The 20,100-nt window shown below is 36.8% G+C and overlaps 1 protein-coding gene across 3 annotated transcripts; it reads left to right on the top strand.

Annotated features, from left to right (window-relative positions):
* The first annotated feature begins 1,926 nt into the window (after nt 1-1,926).
* palm1b (paralemmin 1b) lies at nt 1,927-19,074 on the top strand. Of its 3 annotated transcripts, none has more exons than XM_081373977.1 (7): nt 1,927-2,274; nt 8,333-8,378; nt 10,273-10,353; nt 16,566-16,687; nt 16,793-16,862; nt 16,968-16,989; nt 17,354-19,074. In XM_081373977.1, the coding sequence occupies exons 2-7, from the start codon at nt 8,334-8,336 to the stop codon at nt 17,755-17,757; spliced, it is 744 nt and encodes a 247-aa protein (XP_081230103.1). In that variant the 5' UTR covers nt 1,927-2,274; nt 8,333; the 3' UTR covers nt 17,758-19,074. The 3 variants fall into 3 exon arrangements, with proteins under 3 accessions (XP_081230103.1, XP_081230101.1, XP_081230102.1); XM_081373975.1 differs by having other exon boundaries at nt 2,131-2,274; nt 17,351-19,074; XM_081373976.1 differs by lacking the exon at nt 1,927-2,274 and adding an exon at nt 3,107-3,195 and having other exon boundaries at nt 17,351-19,074.
* Nucleotides 19,075-20,100: the final 1,026 nt, after the last annotated feature.

Genomic DNA, 20,100 nt, shown 5'->3' with positions numbered 1-20,100 from the left:
AATAGAACGGTTAAGATTAAAATTTGGACACATGCTGCTGTCCCGAGAATTTTAGGTTTCTTTCGCGTTCCCCAAAACCTCTAGAATGGGTGTATAGGTGCACTGGAACAATCTTTCATAAAACGCATTAAACTTTCGTTTACAAAGACGTGAAACTCACCGAGTGGTCAGGGGTGTTCACTGATATGCTCATACAAAAATCGCTGCAAAAGATGCTTTCCAACAGGTTTTATCGTAGTTTTTGTCCAACTCCATTGACTTGTATTGAATGTGCTGTGTGAGGTACGGTATTACTCTGCCGCTTCTTCTTCTGCTTCTTCTGTGTATTCAATTAAATGCCAGCGGTTTGCTTGCAATTGGCAGAGGTGCATTATCGCCACCAACTGGGCTGGAGTGTCTATTATTCAAGCTCTCAACGGAAGAATCTACGGGTGTGAGACGTTTGAAAAAATAGATCCACAGTTTTACAACGAATGGTAAAACACCTGTTGGAAAGCATATTTTGCAGCGATTTTTGTGTGAGTATATCAGTGAACACCCCTGACCACTCGGTGAGTTTCACGTCTTTGTAAACGAAAGTTTAATGCGTTTTATGAAGGATTGTTCCAGTGCACCTATACACCCATTCTAGAGGTTTTGGGGAAAGCGAAAGAAACCTAAAATTCTTGGGACAGCAGCATGTGTCCAAATTTTAATCTTAACCGTTCTATTTCATCAGAAACGATCTGTAAACAGGGCTTTAAGTGTAAAATACCGAACTTACCCTTTAAGCTAAAAAAGCACATTTTATTTCGCATTGTTGTTGGGTTTTAGTTGTGATTTGAAATGTTTCTTCAACATAATCGTCTTGACCAACAGTTTTGGAGCTTTTTGTCTTTAACCATTCAAGTAGATTGGAAATCCAAACAATTTGCAGTCACTTTGGGTTTGGGTCTGCTTAAGGATGTCTATACTTGAGAAATCTATCCCTTAGCACAGTGGCGGTTGTTTGGCTAGCGGATCAAAAATGTATAGGCTATTTAGAATAGCTACATGTTTTTGAATAGGTCTCAATGGAGAAAAATGTTTTTTGGCCCCATGTAGTTCTGGTAAATACCGGCATGGGACTAAGGGGAACATGTTAACCAACCAAACTTTGACCTCTTGTTTAAACACTGTAAACACTCTCTTCACATGTGGAAAAAACCAGTGTTGTGCTGCCCGTTTACGTGCATATTGTGAGGTTGTTTTTGAATTTAAAATTTGGGCTAAAACTGTATGGTGCTGAGGTGAACTGGAATGTTTCTTTGATTGTTCCACCTAATTCTGTGGCTAAGTAAATATTACAGTAATATTTAACTTTATTTGACTGTATACTCATCGACAATAAAGGCCGATGTCATGTATAACGTTACCTGGTTGTGTGGAGTATTTTACAAAGGTACAGGAAATTAAAAGTTAATAAATAAATAAAACAATATTACTCAAGTTTTTTTTATGTTTTCCTCAATTATTAGCCTACCAAATAGTTATTCAGATCTACTTCATATTTTTACTTACATTTACTCAGTTTATAATGGAATGAAATGTAATTCATTTCATTGCCTTTATTAAATGTATTCAATATTTTTAAGTGTAAAACAGTTTTACCAAAAAAAATCGAGTAAATTCGTAAAAGTTTTTAGAGTGCAGAGGATAGTTAACGAATGGAACCTAATTGTAAAGTGTCACTGGAAAAAATGTCTTAATGCTGATATGGCATGTATTCTCGTTTTATTGAAATACCGAGAATTTCAATTTCCAACAATTTTAACATAACCATCCATCTAGTTTAGAGTCTGTGTTTACATCGTTTATACAGCCCCTCAAGTGTCCGGAGGGAGGCGTATCCAAGCATCTCATCTCACTCACTAGGAGGAGGAGAAGCCAGACATTGCCCTAAACTCTATCGCGGAATAAGTGTCGCGCGGGAAACAAAGGCTTGGCTGCTGTGGAGTCAACAGTCGCGCGCTCCATCCTGAAGCCATGTGAGAGATCTTCTGCTGCTGCTGCTGCAAAGGGACGCCACAACACATTCACCGTCGGGTTGAGCGCCGCTCCCCGGAAAACAGACCACACGTCCTCGCCGTATTTGCAACACGAGAGAATAACCGAATTAATGCCCATCATTAGATAGTAGCAGCTCAGTCATATTGATCGCCTGTGTCATTTACGCCTCCGAGCGGGGGTTTGTTTTTTTCTAAGCGGGCGCGAGAGAAACATTCGCTATCGAAAGGGAACGTGTCTGGCCGTTGAGTAAGTATTCATTTTAGAACAATTGTTATTTTCCTGCGGGTTTTATTGTGTTTCGCTTCCTGACATCTCTGCTTTATTGATATAGTAGGCTTGGTTTTGCAATGGCGCTTTAAATCGTCTGAATGTCTTGAATAGGCTACATTGCAATAACAGTATTGAAATGTGAAGTAGCAATGCGAAATAAGTGACATTTACCTCTTCGAAGAGAGTACAAACGGGTTAATAAGATATAAGGTTGCGTCTTTCATAATATGTTTACATAAATTGTAGCACAAGCTTTCTGTAATGGCCCAATAACACGCTGGTGCGTTTTGCAGCGCATCCCCTTGTTGAAGAAGCAGTACGTGCTCGGGTGTGGGAGAACCACATCTAGTAATATAGCCTACTGATGAAACTGGGTGGGATGATCCAATATGGCCGTGCAGACCTGGATTTAGCAGCATATGATGTTAAATATTTTGGTGCGCAATTGTATTTTGGTCATTTTATAGTTCAGAAATCGGAAAATAATTTCCCCGCGCGCGCAGTCAAATAGGCTTCACATTGGGCTTTCACTTCTGATGCGCCCCCCCTCTCCGTGTCAAATCTTCTCAAATCTTCCATCGTGCGTTCATTCCTCAGCTGGAAACGCTTTATTTTCGCCAAGAGCAAGATGAGAACCATGAAGCGTTTTGTATTATACACATTACGTAAAACAGTTTGTTGTTTATATTTAATAACTGAAATGTATCCTTTTGTGTGGAGAATAACAAGACGCACATGAAGGGGGAATGGGAGAGTGATGTCAACCCTATTACATATCCATTGCCAAAGCTTTGTGAGTCAAATTTACGCTTCCATGAACATTTGAGGCACTAGGTCATTGGAGCCACCAAAGCATGTTCCTGGAAAAAAAATCAATGAAGTGCTTCTGAAATTGGGGTAGGTGCTCTATTCAGTGCATTATGAATTGTGCAAATAATATTTAGGGTATGGCAATAACCACAAAACACTCTGGAGGGGTCTCTTAATTTAATTCAGCTTTAGAATTAGAAAATTAGAATTATCAATGATTTTCTTATGAATAGTTTAAAGTAGTTTAATTTATAATTAAAACAAGTTATGTGGTTAATAACACTTGCAGAGGCATTCACATTTGTTTGAGCAATTAGGTGTGAGAGGTATTGCTAGAATGTGAATATTGTCTTGTGTGAATATACACCCCTTGAAATTTACACTTATCTACATATTAAAGCTGGCATGAAATGAAAATTCAGCCTATCTATTTTCTAAATAAATGTTACAGATCTTATTGGGAACCATTCATCCATGCATGTTTCATTTTAAAAAGTTTTTTTTTAACCTTGTAATGTTAATTCAAAATGTCTAACCTTCCGGTGAAAACAACAGACTTCTTTCTGATAACTTATGCAGGACTTCTCCAGTCATTTAGTCCGATTAAACCCTGCCCCTGAAACCTTGTGTATAATTTACTAACATCATCATTCATTCTGATTGCATTAATTCAGCATAAACTGTATGTAGTCTTCAAACTTCAATACTTCAAAAATGATTTATGAAGCTGCTGATGTGTTTTTAAATAAAAATGCTACTGACAGCTACTAAAACTTGCTCAAATTTTAAATGTTTCTAAGCTTCCCATATGGGACTCACAAAAAATGTCTGTGCCAGTTTTCCAACACAGCAACCCTTATCTGCCTGGGTCCCCAGCCCACATTGCTTGCTGAGAATCATTTATAATTTATAATTAGAGACTATTGGAAAAATTAAGATTTCCCAATCAGTCAACTCAGTGGCACAAGTGCATTAAAATATTTGACATTGTTGCTTAAATATTACGCAAGTGGCCAAATGGTCACATGGGATCTGTCACTTCATGGGTGTGGCCAACTGGCCATCCAACAGCAAGGAGTCTGACTCCTGACAGCTGCGGTGATTTGACACGGTTAAAACTGAACAGCTCTGGATCGTCACTGATGTTTTAACCTCTCACCTATATCTCTTCCTTTCTCTATCAGAACTCTGTAGCAGATAATTGCCCGTAACAGACTCTCCTCATATACTCAAGCCCTTCCTGCTCACTCCAGTCGTTATGACAATATCTTAATGACTGCTACAAAACATGAGTGTACACTTAATGACTCACTTTTTCACAAATGGCTAATTTAAAGGAGGCTTTTTAAAAATAGCTAATGCCCATTTAAACATTTTTGAAAGTGGTTACGGACTACATTCGCTTAGGGTGGAAAATGCTCTTCAGTTTTATGAAGGCAGTTATCTCTAAAATCTCTAACTGTTAACCAGAGATAGACCACTGAAGTGTTACCAGCTATTAAGTGTGACCTACATTCTATATGCTTGAAATATATATGCATGCGCTAACAGCTTTAGAAGGTATCCTCCCTCCCATGGTTGATTGGGCCCTGTCTTATGGCATGTCTAAAAAAAAGGAGTGCATGAAACTATTGGTGCCGTCCTTTACCAGCCAAGCTGGACCTTCTCAAAATCCTCATGATGAAGTTTCTTAAGTCTCCCTCCCACATTCCTCGCAATCAAATAGCACTTAGTATGTAACACAGTGTGTTTCTGTCAGTCCGTGAGTTTGTTCGGGTGGCCTTTTTAGCTCTTAGAGGATAAGTTTTGATATCTTGAACATGCATAATTTGTGATATTTATAAATGATGCATAAATGTGGATAGTGCACAATTAAGCATTTCAATGGGCTTAAAAAGCTTGCCCTCTTACAACGGATTTAGTTTGTAAATAACTGACAGTCATGAACTAAATATGATTTCATTGACAATAGTCAATACTAAAATTCATAAGCAAATGACTTTTTGTGCCATCAGTTGCATGCACATTCAAGCTCCGATGATATCACTGTTCTTGGCTCATTTCTGATCACTGAATGAATGGCCCTGTTTACACCTGGTATTAAGATGCGTTTTGGTCGATCGGATCACAAGTAGACGAGGGAGGCACATACCCATTTACACCTGGTGTCTCTTTTGTCCACTTTCAACCACTTCTGTCCTAATTTCTTCGAGGGGAGGGTCTATGTGGGTAAATGTATGGGTTTTTTCAGATCTTTCAATCTAACGGACAAAATAAGCTAACGCAATTTATGAACGTGACTGGAGATGACGGAAAAACATACGGAGAGCAAATCCCGTCTGTTTAGCGCACTTCCCATAATGTTTACATGTTAGGTCAATGGCCGGAGAGTGGGCAGACTTTTGTGGCTAAATGCATTCGACCACATCAGCGTCTACAATACTAAAGCAATCCAGTCTAATGTGTTTTTAACTAGCCTACCTCTGGAAGTGTTTGAAAGTGGACAAGCTCAAAACATTTTATACCTTTACACCTGTATTTAGCATTGTCCACTTGTGATCCGATCAACCAAATACCAGGTGTAAACAGGACCAGTGAGTTGTTGACTCAAGAACAGATGCAATTGGATCAGTCCAATTCACAAATGAATTGTTCAGTGTTATTTGTGAACCAATTCAACCTTTACAGGTTTAGTGTAAAGAAGCAACTTGTTCACAAATCGGACATCACTCTTGTGTTTCAGAGGGGGCGGTGACTTCTTTCTTCAGTTTGAAATAATGAGGAACAATATGCTTTTATGAAATGTAGTCAAGAAAAAAGTATGATGTTATGCTTTGGAATGAAGTAAAAAAATAAATACTTTTGACTGTCCACCACTGTTCAGATGGTATGATTTGCTCAATGTTTTGGAGTTGTATATCCTGCAAGCCATTAAAATCTATGACTCTCAGGAGAGATTTACATCACCATTCCTGCATCTGAGGAATGAAGATGGGCTTGCTTTTTTGTAATTTACATTGTAATTTGTAATTGGAACCCAATGCATAAATAGGACCTGACATTTTTGTCACATCAAAGTTTATTGCATATACACAAAAAAGGAAGCCTTTGGTTAATGTTATGGCATGTTTTTATTTTCTCTGTAGAAATCTAGCCATGATTATCTATTGGCTGCTCTTTGTCACTTTTGGCATTTTAAACACTTTTGTTGGCCAGTGAGTGAACCAGTGAAAAGGTCACAGCATGGCTTCAGTGTGTTGCCCAGCAGTGGACTAGAGAGGGGAAACAAGCTGTAAGATAAGTGCACCCACACTGGAGACTTCACAGATTGGATAAAGATGGCCAGCGTTGTGTTTTTCCTGGACTCCCAAGTGCTTTTCCAATGCTGTCAATGAGATGTGGCGAAAGGAAATGGCTGCATGGTGTTGAAACTTTTCAAAGAGTTTCTCCTCAGTCTTCCATTCCTAAACCACTGATGCAGTGCTGTTCTAATTTGCATAGAGTTTTAGAACGAGTTAAATTTATTGAAGATAAGTTGGGAAAAAAAACCCTACTAAAGAACTGGTAAGATTATGTTATTGAGTGGAAGAGGATTATGAAACAAGACTAACACATTCGTGAAAATCATCTGAAGTGGCCATTTAAACATGGTCAAGTTTAAAGGTGTCTGTATGCTAGAGAATATACAGAGACGTTTGGTGTTAGACTAGGTTTCCTACAGTCATAGAAAATCTAGAAACATCAAGGAATTCTTACATTGTGATTTGCAGGGCTGGAAAAGTTATGGAAAAGTTATGTTATGGCTGGAACTCTGAATCATTTGCTTATTGCTTTTGTTACAGTCCATGTTGCTCCACTTTTGATGAGTGGGCAATACTGCTCCATGAATCATCCTCGGCGTGATCTCAAGTGCTGCATTTGTGACTATCTGCACTAGTGGTTTAAACTGCAGGTGTTAATGCAACATTGAGTTTTTTACACTGAGGAGTGGGTCTGGGGTGAGATTGAGTTCAACCGTTATTCCATCAGTCAACAGATAATACTTTGGTCTGAATGTACAGAAGTAAATTACTTAAGCTATTGCTTAGATTTCATCTTGCATGATCAGTTCCATTGTGAGTGATTCTTTAGGTCTGAATTTAGATAGAGATAACATATCGACAAACATTCCCTGTGAGGGAGTGAACATGTGACTGGCTCTGCTCGGGTGGGCCATTGAGATCACTAATCAGCTGGATGACTCTCCCCTACAGCCATTTTCAGGAGAGAAGCTCTTTCTCTGTGGACCAGAGCAAAACCCTGCAGTAAAACAGGCTTTGACAAAAGACATCATTGTGCCAGGTTTATCATGGGCTTCCACTGCCCATCTTCCCATTCCATGGTTGACCTCTTTTTATCCATGTGTCCCTTTTCCTTTAATATTTTGTTCTAAGTTTCCTCAATCCATGCATTGTATGTTTTGCCTCCCTCTCACAGGATGCCCATCAATGTATTTTGCTCAACCTTGCCACCTTGAATTATAAATTCAAATAAGAGTTTTGGTTTCTCTTTTACAGTATTCACCCATATCAAAGTCATACTGAACTAGTGGAACCAATAGATTATAAAGCGTTTGCTTTTTAATCTCTCCAGCAACATTGGTCTTCCCTCAGCCTTATGTTGGAGTTCTGGAATCAATTTAGGGAGGAATGCAAAGGCCTGTTAACATTTTTGATATTTACATGCCATTCATAACTTCTCCCTTCATCATTGTTGGACTGGTGTGCTGTGAAAAAGATTTGCAATATATATCGGTGCATATGTGAAGTTTGATTTCTGAGAAGAGAAAAAGAGCTGCCCACTTTTTTTATCGGTTCCTATCGACCTGCTTTCCCTCAAAGGAGAGATGTCTAAAACACTCTTGACAGTCTGGGCTCATATTTTACAGGTGTTCAGCATGTGTAGACATAAAACGGGGTCCATCTGTAATGCATTGTGAAAGAGTACAAGATGTTCATTTTTGCAGGTAAAGGAACAAATTCTTCAATAGGAAATGATGTGTGTGTGTGTGTGTGTGTGTGTGTGTGTGTGTGTGTGTGTGTGTGTGTGTGTGTCTAAAGATCAGGCAGGGATCTGGCAATGCATTATTGAACAAAAATGTTATATTGAATGCTTTGAAGAAATGCCATGGTTTCAGGTAAATGTAAAGTGATGCTAATTACTTCTGTTACTGCATTTTTTGCAGGATGTCGGAAGCTTTGTCACAGCAAGAGAGACTTCGGGCCATTGCTGTAAGTACACTGTAAAAAAAGAAAAGAAAAGAAAAAAAACAGAAAATGTACTGGTAATTTTCTGCCAGGACATTATCCAGTTATTTCGTGGAAATTTCTGTTAACACCTGAAACACAACCTAATGCAATGCGTAATTAAAAAATACAGTTAAAACACCTGTAAAAAAACAATATGGAAAATTCCTTCATATTTATACAGCACATTGTGCCCTATTTTATGGACTTTTTTTTACATTGTAAATAATTACACTAATTCTAACTTATTTTTATTAGGACAACTAGTTAAAAGTAACTGATAAAAGAAAGTATGAATTTCATTAGTGATAAGTCAGGTCTGTGCACCAGGCATGGGACATTTTCTTTTTTTTAATGCAAGTATGCATTCATTGTTCAAAAGTGACATTAAAGACATTTATAATGTTTCAAAAGATTTCTATTTTAAATAAATGCCGTATCTTTTAAACTTTCTGTTCATCAAAGGATCCTGAAATCCAGATTTGCAATTACAGGAATACATTACATTTTAATATCAATTTTAATATTTTAAATTGTAATAAGATTTCACAATATGACTATTTTATTGTATTTTTGATCAAATAAAACCTTGGTTTGCATAGGAGACTTTTTATGCTAACTTATGCCAACTTTGGCACCTTGGTTAGCTTAAGAAAACTTTTCTGACCCCAAACATTTGAACAGTAGTATACACCGAAAATATATATATTTTAAAAAATCATCAAAATAAATAAGCCTTAGTATATATGATTAGCACTTTCAGAATTACATTTTTGTGAACAAAATTCCTCATTACGCATCTTGAATGTAATAATTCTATTAATCACACAGGATTAGCATGAGGACAAATGTGAGGATACAGTTTAGATGCACAGAAGGCCTAAGTGATGTTAGTCTCATGAGGTATTATTATGGTCCTATAGTATGTCAGTGAACATCTATAATGGCTAATGTATGTCCAGCCATCAGCACTAAAGCACTTCTGTGTGTTTAATTATTGATGGGCCTTGCATTGTTTGTGAACAACCAGACTAATGTTGCCTTCAGCTGTTTCCCTTCATCCATCGTCTGAGAAGTGGAGACTTCCTGCATGTGCATGGTCAAGAGTTTTATTGGGAGTTGTGCTTTTCAGTTTAATGAAACTCTGTCTACAGTATGTTCAGATAGCCGCAGAATAGAGCAATCAGTCCTGTTTTAAAGCGCTAAATTCGGCTTTGTGTCATTGGAGGGTTTTAGATCCAGTGACTGTCTTCCATCTGAACTTCTCCTTTCAGTTTTGTTTCCTGTGCGTCACTCAAAGGCTGCACTATACATTCAGTTAAAAAAAACTTCCGCGCCTCAATTGGACTTGTTTATTAAATAACGTTTTTATTAAGATAGAACTTTCTGGTATTATGGAAGTCAGAATGTTTTATATGTTTTATACAGCCGTTAACTGTAAAAAATAGAAAAGGTGCTTGACTGGCCTCTCCTGTAAGCTGTTGCATGAGCAGGAAAATTAGAATCAGACCTGTAGTAAATGTATTTATATGAATAAATATTATATATTTATATTTTAATAAATATATATGTAAATAACTAAAACCGTTAAAAACAATTTTTTGCTGGAAATAAAATTAAAATTAACTGAAATAAAATGAATAAAACCTATATATATTTTTTTTAAAAAAGCACAACAAAATTATAATAAATAAAACTAATAAAATTACTAATAAAACAACTCCTGAAACAACATGATTGTAACTAATATAATAAAGGATTTTTACTGTTTCTTTAACTAAATCAGTTTTGTTAACTGAGATTTGCACAGAAGTTATTTGATTTTGTCAAGTGAGAAGTTTGATATCTTTCAGCAGTTTAATATTTTGTCTCTTTTTAGGAGAAGAGAAAGAGGGAGGCTGAGATTGAGAACAAAAGAAGACAACTGGAGGATGACCGCAGACAACTCCAGCATCTCAAGGTATCCAGACAAAACAGCTGAAATGTTTTCACAAGCCGAGCAGGTGTGTGTTTGTCATTGTCCCTGTGTCATCATTCTGACTGCTGTCAGAGTCTTTCACACAGAGGTTAAGAGTCAGGGTCTCGTCTCGTGGCGTATCTTCCTTATGTAATTTACTGTCCGTCTGGTCACACACACACTTGAAATTACTATTTTAAGCCCTAGTGTTGAAATTCATAATGTGAGAATGATTTTGCGAAGTTGCTGAAAGGAGAGGGGGAGTTTTAACAGCAGTTTCCTGTTTGAGGGGACAAGGGAAAAGATCTGTATCCTCCCTTTAAGTAAAGTTCTGCCTTTTTTTTTAAAGCTGCAGTCTGTATTTTGTCCACAACTATAGAGGCACCAAATGGAAGAGCAAAAATAATGAGTTTTTCAACTTGTTTCCAAAGCAAAAATACAGCCTCACTCCATTCTGTTTAGATTTAAATTGTAGTTGTCTCTGCACATTAAGCCTGGATACACTGTAAACCCTAATAAGTTGAGTTCAAGGGCGTAGGTTTGATTTTGACATAGGAGGGGACTTAGAAGTCCCCCATTTTTGCATTTATGATAGACTTTTGACTGCAATTTCATGTCATCTAAAGCCTTTATTTATAGTTATTACATGGCTTAGTTGAATTCTAATGTAGAATGCGGTCTGTTATCAAGAAATAACAGACCGCATTCTACATTAGAATTCAACCAAGCCATGTAATAACTATACATAAAGGCTTTAGATGACATGAAATTGCAGTCAAAAGTCTATCATATAAGTATAACTGCTAAGTGTAACACACCGTTGCCATGAAAAACAGAGCGTTGCTATGGACGCAGGATTCTAACCATAGAGACGGAACAGACTATTTTCTTTAGCGGAAGCAACACAATCGTTTTTAAACCAATAAACTCCTTTTTAAATCAATATTTTGTGTCAAATTATTGATTTATTTGGTAGGTAGCCATGTAATAAGCGGGATAGTGAGTAGAGTGAGGCGGTTGTTATAGCGAATACAACCCCTTCTGGCTGATTCAAGTCCTGATCAGCCTGTCTGGGTTGTATTCGCTATGACAACCGCCTTGCTCTACATTATCCCTTACATATGGGAGTCAACCCATTAATAACATAATTTTGATTATGTAAACCAACAACATTACAATTTAGCTTTTTGTACTTCATGATATGTAAACAAGCATACATTCATAACTGGAAAAAGTATTCTACATTATTCAGGGATTGACCACATTTTTTAGTCTAAATTGTCTTCAATTGATCGATTCTGTAATGTTATAAGTTGAAGGTAAGTAATGACGACAAGGAGGCAGTTTTATTTTTAACTTTATTCATAGTTCAATTGCTAACTGGCATGTAAATCGTAATTGGCAGAGTGCAAATTACACAGTGTTTTTTTGGGGTCAGAGCGCTCTTAATGATGCTGTACATCACTTTATTTAAATATTAAAAATGAATTGGACCAAAGATAATTCTAGAAGAAAACACACCTGGGACTGGGAGTCTACTGTTGCTATAGACCTTATACAGCAGAGAATCTTTAGAATTTTGTGTTTTAACTTGCGTTTTTGCAGTAGCTCTGTATATTTCTATGGCGTCACTGTCTAAGAGTAATTAGCTGGTGAAGTGGATTGACTTACTGTAGAGTTAAAGGTGCATTGCGCAACATTTCATGTTAAAAATACCCGTTTTTCTAACCCATACATGCTTAAACAATTGCCTGATGGGCTGAATGAGCCCTTCTCTGATCACTGCGATTGCCTCTATAATCCTGTACAGTAAAATAAATAAGAGGGATTCGGGTCGGAATTTGAGACTGGGCGTGACGTCATGCGCGTTCAGTTGCAGTGTTGCAGTTTCGCTTGTCGCCAGAGGGGGCATAGTTCTGCAAAAACTCAGAGACTTGCGCAATGCACCTTTAACAAAAGTTGTAATTTCAAAACGAGCAGTTCATTCAAAAATCCGAAAGATCTTACCTTCATTCTGTGGAAATGCAAACCGGAAGACAGAACACAACAAGTGGGCTGAAAAAGGGCAGGGCTACCTAAGGTCTATAGTAGCGAACATAACTTTCACGTGCATCTGATTGACAGATAAATTGCATGCTCTTATTTCAGTGTTTTGTTTTTAAGTCTGTGGATATTTTAATTAACAGTTAACTCTAAAGAGGGAAAACAGTATCATTTAACAGAATGGTGCAGTTATGTTAAACAGTTTCATATTACTTATTTACACCTTGCAAATAACATAAATATACAAAACATATAAGACGGTTAAAGGTGCACTATTCAGGATTTTCCAATAATTAAATTATAGACTATAAGTAATGCCAACTTATTCTACCAATCCTAATCTAACAGTTTACTACAGTCTACTAATACTCTAATGAGAGTTAGCTGATATAGTGGACCATCAAAATAAAATTTAACCGATTTTGCTGCCAAATGAGTTATGATGCCAAAATTTTTTATTTTAAGTAATGTTAAGTTACGATAACATTGCTTTATCAATGACAGCATTAGGGTTTACAATGTAAGAGAAAATATTTTAACAACTAATAATAATAATAATAAACACAAGTGGATAGATGTAACTTGACGGATCAGAACCTCACTTTTGAACCTCACACATCCATGACTAAAGACACGCGTATTTATTCATGGCCATATATTTTAAATGCATGCAATAATACATTGTGTGTAATATAAATGTATGCAATATAAGTGTAATAAAATGTATGCAAATCCTAAAGTTCCCAAGTCTGCTGCAGAGGATCCATGGTCAGAAATAGTTTGCCTGCGTGCCTATCCTCAGCTCCCAAATATCCGGCAAGGCGATTGTTTCTCTTTTGTTATCTGTCACAACGTGATATTTTTTGTTTGTTGGTTTTATACCTGCCATTGTTTTTTGTGCATAAGGGATTTTGCTCAATAGAGAACAATGGAACAGGCCTTAGTTTCCTACTGAGCGAGACTCAGATCCTTTGTCCTCCCCTCTGTGCTGGGATTGTATTGCGTGTGCATGTGGATGGGTGTGAACATGTGGTGATGTCAGCATATCTGTCACCATGCCAGAATTTGCGGTCACAAAGCCAGAGCGGAGGGTGGGGGTTGAGGGACGAGAACGAGAGCAGGAGAGGGTCAGTCTGGACTGTTTTGAATGTGTACAAGTCACAAGATATTATATGAAATTGAGTAACTTGTTGCTAATTCTGTGTGAAGGATTACATTTAATACTGACCCAGTTTCATAAGAAAAGGGAGTAGCTAAGAGTTTTAAGAAAGCAAAACGAATAGTAAGATCTAATGTTAAAGGGTGTTTTTGCATTTGGTAATTTTCAGACTGTACACAAAAATGTCAGTAATTGCCTTGAGTCAGTCTTTTTAGTTCATGTGACTGTGCTTTTTCTACGAATGGCTCTTTTTAGGATTCTGCGAATCTGTTTTTCTTGTGATGGGGACTTTTTTTGTTGTGTACTTTCATTAATATTTTTAGGTAATTTGCCTTTAAAATACTAATTGCACACATACACTTTTTTTGCTATAAGAAATATAGTGATAAAGCAGGTACCAGTAAGGATGGACTTGCTACAGAGAGCAATGGTACATTTCCCAGTAGGCTGGGCTGGTTGAAGGAAAAAAGTTCCAACATCCACAGACCGGCCCATTTGCAGTGATGGATCCTGTGCTTCATGTGTGATTCACTGTTAGTGAACACCTCTGCTGTATTCTTCTTCTTTTTACCATTGTCTTCCTTCTTGTCTGATGAGGTCTCTTGTTTGTCCATTGACCTTCTTCCTCATGCTTTTGTTATTTTCTTGTTCTTGTTCTTGACCTCACCCTCACCCTCTTTCTTTCTTCCCACTCTTAGTTATATCTTTTTTTTTTTTTTTTCATTTTCTCCTCCAGAGGCCTGTCTGAATGAATCTTTCAGATGTTCAGCCTTGCGGAGTTCAGACACTACTGTCTGTACAGTAGACAGTGTAAGAATGAAAGAAGGAAGAACAACAACAACCTCATTTACGTAATTGTAAAAGTTTGTGATCCAAACTTAATTATTAATGTATGTATTCTCATATAATGTCATCTCCACCTTTATCTTAGCCTCCTTTTTTTGCTCTTCATGAAGCAACAGGTGTTATCAAGCGCTCTGTGATGTTTCTCTTCGGTTTTGCCCTATCATGGGTCTTCGGTTCACTGTTTGATGTTCAGCAGATCTGCTTTTTATCTGCTGCAGGTTTAACAGCCTCTTCTGTCTCTGCTGCAAGAATAGAAACAGCACTGTTGGCAGCAGCAGTTTGTAATGCTAGTTTGTCTTGAATAAGCTTACTCTAATGCCATTGATCACTCGTGCTCATTGAGAAGGACTTTGTTTTTTTACACATCTTAATGTGACATTTCTTAATGAAACATAGGGCAGTCTTTGTTTTTATCCATATGACAGGTGACTGGATGGAACGGGTTGAGATTTCTAAGAACACACAGTGTGCCAGGATGCCTTGCATTGCTAATTGTGGTCCAGTGCCATCTCTAGGGCCACCTTTGTACCCGAAATATCTTCCATCCCTGTGCCAGAAAATGTTCTTTTCAGACAGCAGTGGCTTATTCTGCTTATCTGCTGTCTGTTTCTTCCCAACATGGTCTAGAAGCTCTGTCAGGAAGCCCTGTTTTAGCAGGCGCCTGTCAAAATGTTTCACTATCCAGAAATGTGCAGAGTGTGCATTAGCTTCCAAGGAGAATGCCCTAAAGTGAAAAACTAATGGACAGCTAATAGTCATGTGCTACACTAACCTTAATGGTCCAGATATGTTTACGTCGTCAGCACAATGAATCAGACTGACATAATCTCGTTTTCAAGAGCTCATTTTTGTTAATATTAAGCAATTAGGGACCATGAAATATATTTTTATAGATGTACTACCCTTCAAAAGTTTGGGGTCTGTTATATTTAATAATGATTTTGAAATAAGTCACTTATGCTCACCAAGGCTTCATTTATTTGCTCAAAAATACAGTAAAAACAGTGATATGAAAGTACTAATGCAATTTCAAATTTTCTATTTGAATATTTTAAAATGTAATTTATTCTTGTGATGGCAAAGCTGAATTTCAGCATCATTACTCCAGTCTTCAGTGTCACATGATCCTTCAGAAAACATTCTAATATGATGATATGGTGCTCAAGAGATTATTAATTATTCATTCAATATATTTTCGTGGAAACTATGATACATTGTTTTTAGGATTGTTGATGAATAGAAAGTTCATAAGAACATCATCTTTGAAACAAATCTTTTTTAGCAGTATAAATGTTTTATTGTCACTATTGATCAATTTAATGCACAATTGCTGAATAATTTTTTTTTATCTTACTGACCCCAAACTTTTAAACAGTAGTGTGATCTGATCTCACCATCATCGAGTCCATCTGAGATTACATGAAGAAACAGAAAATACTGAGACTGTAAAGAGTGCTGTAAATACAAAGATTTTATTTATCAATTAACTTCTATTAACTAATTCGGTGGTTCTCAAACCTGTCCTTGAGTACCACCAGCACTGCACATTTTGTATGTCTCCCTAATCTATCTCACCTGATTCAACTCATGAGCCCATTAGTAGAGACTGCAAGAACTGAAATGGGTGTGTCATTGGGTGACAAACAAAATATGCAGGGCTGGTGGTATTCCAGGACAGGCTTGAGAACCACTGAACTAAATCAAATCAATATTTGGTGTGACCACCCTTCATGTTTAAAACAGCTTTTGTCCAGGTACACTTGCTCATGTTTTTTCAGGTAGTTTGCAGGTAGGTTTCTTCAAGCGTCTCGGAGACATTGCCACAGTTTTTCTGGATTTTTTCTTCATGCAATCACAGACAGATTTGACAATGGTGTCCTTGTGCATTCAAACATCTCACTGGATTATTACAATTAATGGCAAAATTAATGTTTGGAGATGTAAACTGATATTTCCTACTCTGACACACTACAGCAAAAGATAAACCTTTTTATTTGGTGAAAATACTAACGTGCCTAAGACATTTGCACAGTACTGTGTGTGTATATATATATAATATATATATATATAATAGTATATAAACAAGTATAATATTTGCAAGATGTTTTTGATGTCAGCTGTTGTTTAAGTGATGTTATCTTTTCTAAAAAGAAATCTTTTTTGACAGTCAAAGGCTTTGAGAGAGAGATGGCTGTTGGACGGAGCGCCATCCAGTGGAGAGGACGAGGCACAGAAACAACTACAAGAGGATGAAGCCAAGACCAAACTACTGGAACAGACCATCCTCAGGTTAAGACCAGTCATTTAGCATTGTTATACCTTCCATACAAAAATGTAGCATACACTGCTGCATGTAGTTAATGTTTACTAATATACATATTTTGTTATTAATAGACTAGAACAGGAGATTGATGAGCTTGAGACTGGCGTGCCTTGGAAAAAAGGAGAACAGGGCAATGAAAATGTAAGGTTAAGTTTACTCAATATGCTTTTAACTAAATTTGCATATCTGTTAAGGTTTTAATGCCAATGATAATACTAACTTTCTGTCATATGTCTTCTCTGCTAGGCACCTGATGGTCCAGTGAAGGGTGAGTGTCAAAATACTTTGTATATTTCTCCATCATTTTCGGTTTTCACATGGCATTACACAAAATGGAATATGACTAAAAAGGATTGCCTTGTTTCAAACAGTTATCAGTTTGTTTGCAATTATGGTGACTGTAATTTCACTGTTGTCATGCGAAAGAGCCACCGGGTCGAACAGCGAACCGGGTGAAAAGTTCAGTGAATGTTCATATCATAGGCTTATTAATAAATACTGAATAGCAGCTCCTGAAAAATAAAAACTCTTAATATTTCATTTGAATGTCCATTTAAACTTAATAACTGGTTATTCACATTTGGCATAAACAGTAGTGAAGCTAAATGAATCTCGTTCTCTTTCCCCAGCAGTTGAGAATGGCATACATCAGCCCAGTCCTAGTGCAGATCAAAATAGCAAGAAACAGATCACAGGCATTGAGGCAAAGCTGCAGTGCACCAACCCTGATGTAGCCATTGAGAATGCCAGCGCAGAGCATCCCGTCACCATGGTGTTCATGGGCTACAAGAATGTAGAGGATGAGGCCGAGACCAAGAAGGCACTGGGCTTAGAGGAGACAGTCAAAGCTGAATTTGTGGTCATTGAGGACGGTGAGAACAAAGGTGGAAACGAAGGGGCCAAAGAGGACCTGGCCCCACCAAACGGCAGTGCCTCCAGTCCTGACAAAGCTCAGGACGAGGCCAAGAAGGAGGAATCGAAGGAAGAGGGCAATTCAAAAGAAAAGCAGCCGTGCAAGTGCTGCACAGTCATGTGAGTGCGACCGCTCACCCTGAAGTTTAGACACTGGCGGAAAACTGACCCCCTGACCATAACGAAACAATGAATGAGTATACCCCGTATACTTATAATTAACTTTTGTTGTCTAGTATGTATTTCTTTTTTATTTCTATTAATATTTTTCTATATTTCTGTCTTGACATTTATATATCTATATATACATATATTTTCATTATGTAATGAAGTCCAGTATTTTACTTGTTGAAGAACTGAAAAATGAGGACCACAACAGACTCCACTTTAGACAACAACATAGTTAAAAGAACATCTTTGTGGTCCTCACCCTTATTTTGTTTTAAGAAAAATAAGACGAACGTCTCAAAATATGAACTAGTTATTTATCTCCCGTATACATTTGTGTTTCTAAGATATTACTTTATTACTGAGAAGAAATTACTATATTGATATTACAATGTTATGCTTTTAATATATATTTTGAGCATTTTGCTTTGTTTTTATTATTATTATTATTATTATTTTATTTTAATTGTTTTGCTAAATCATCTCAGACCACTGTGAACACAGGTACATAGAGTGTAGTCTTCGTCCACAGTCATACATTCTGCATTACACCTCACAGTAGACCAATATGTTTGTAAATATGATCCAATTATTTATGACTCTTCATGCTAGGATAGAATACATTTAATCATTTTGTTTAAAACAGGCTGCTGTAATTTCCCCCGGAGTCCAATTATAACCACATCAGCTATATCTGCTTTAACAGTAAATCACGTTTTATAGGCCAAATTCTATTTACAAAATTACTCATTCTCTTTTCTACATGAAGGATAACATTGTTAGATATCATTATAATCAATATTCATTTTTGAAAATGTAATAACAACATTGCAATGCCTCATATTACATATATGTAGTCCATATTGTTAAAAGGCATTCTTACAGTATGTAAAATATATCTTAATATCATTTGAAAAAAATGCATTGTTTGAAGTTGAGGGTTTTTTGTTAAATGGGTTGCTGTAAGTTGCCCTCAATTAAACAAGAGTCCAACATGTTTCAATGTTCAGGCAGATAATTCCCAATAATGAATCATTCATTGGTGTTAATTCAAGTTCAATAGCCTGGGGTCTAAAACATGTTTCTCATTCCAAGACCAACAGCTTTGTAAATGTAGTTTTGCTGTCTTTATAATATTACAATTTAATGAATTATTTCATTTCCTGTAAGACAGTATGTGTTGTGGATATCAGATAATGTCATGAGTTAAAGGTGCTTTATTGATATGGCCAATGCCTGTTATGGTCCAAGTGTTTAAAACTGGAACAATGACAATAAAACAAAACAAAACAAAAACATTTGTTTACAGTTGTGTAATGGTAATTCTTTGGTAATTTTCTTTGGTAATTTTCACCTACAATCAGTGAAGTCTGACACAGTTACAAATGTGAGTCATTTGGAAAACAAATTGTTTAGATTTGCCAAGGAACATGATGATGATACTATCTATTCAATGCAGAGAGTTTCTGTGAAAAAAGAACTCAATCCCCCGGTTTCACAGACAGGGTTTAAGCTAGTCCCAGACTAAAAAAGCATGTTTGAGCTGTTTAAACTGAAAGCAACTTGCACATATATTAAAATATGTCAGTGCCATTGTTTTGTCTCGAGATGCACACCAATAATGTTTTTTTTTTTTTTTTTTCTACAGCATTTTTATAAAAGCTATCTAAATGCCCTAATTGAATTAAGGCCTAATCCTGGCTTAATCTAAACCCTGGCTGTGAAACCAGGGCAATATGTTCCAAAATTTGCTCAGACATGACTGTCATTGTTTTAGATGTAGACTTCAAATTCCGTATCAAATTCAATTCATGATTTCAGAGCATTCAACCCATATGGGCTTCAAAGTTTCCAATATGTGAAGGTTGCCATCTGCAGGCTAAAATCCAGTTTGGTTACAAGTGAAGGAGGGGTTTGTTGGCTAAAATTATGCTACTCACTACTACTGTCATGTTATATTCAGAGCTGGTGTGTTGAGGGTGGGGGCGGAACATTGTCCTGGGCCCTGATGAGGGGGCCCTACTGTGGTCTTTTATGGTATAGCCTACTTATTGGGCCTGAAGAAGGGGAAGCCCACCCATTAATTTTTTTCCAAGGCACATACATTTTAGTGACAGTGCCAAGTATAGTAGCACTACACACAGATGGTAAGTGAATAACTCAATGATTCTGACCTGAGTACATGGGTAGTAACTCTATAATATGGTTAATTCGGTCATGTAAATTAGGCCACCTTTTGCAATCTCAATGACAAAAAGTGGCTTACTTTAAGGGACAGTTTACCAAAAAATTTAAATTT

This window comes from Scardinius erythrophthalmus, assembly GCF_964197995.2.
Source record: "Scardinius erythrophthalmus genome assembly, chromosome: 9".
NCBI lineage: Eukaryota > Metazoa > Chordata > Actinopteri > Cypriniformes > Leuciscidae > Scardinius > Scardinius erythrophthalmus.
This window is presented reverse-complemented; position numbering and strand designations above follow the sequence as displayed.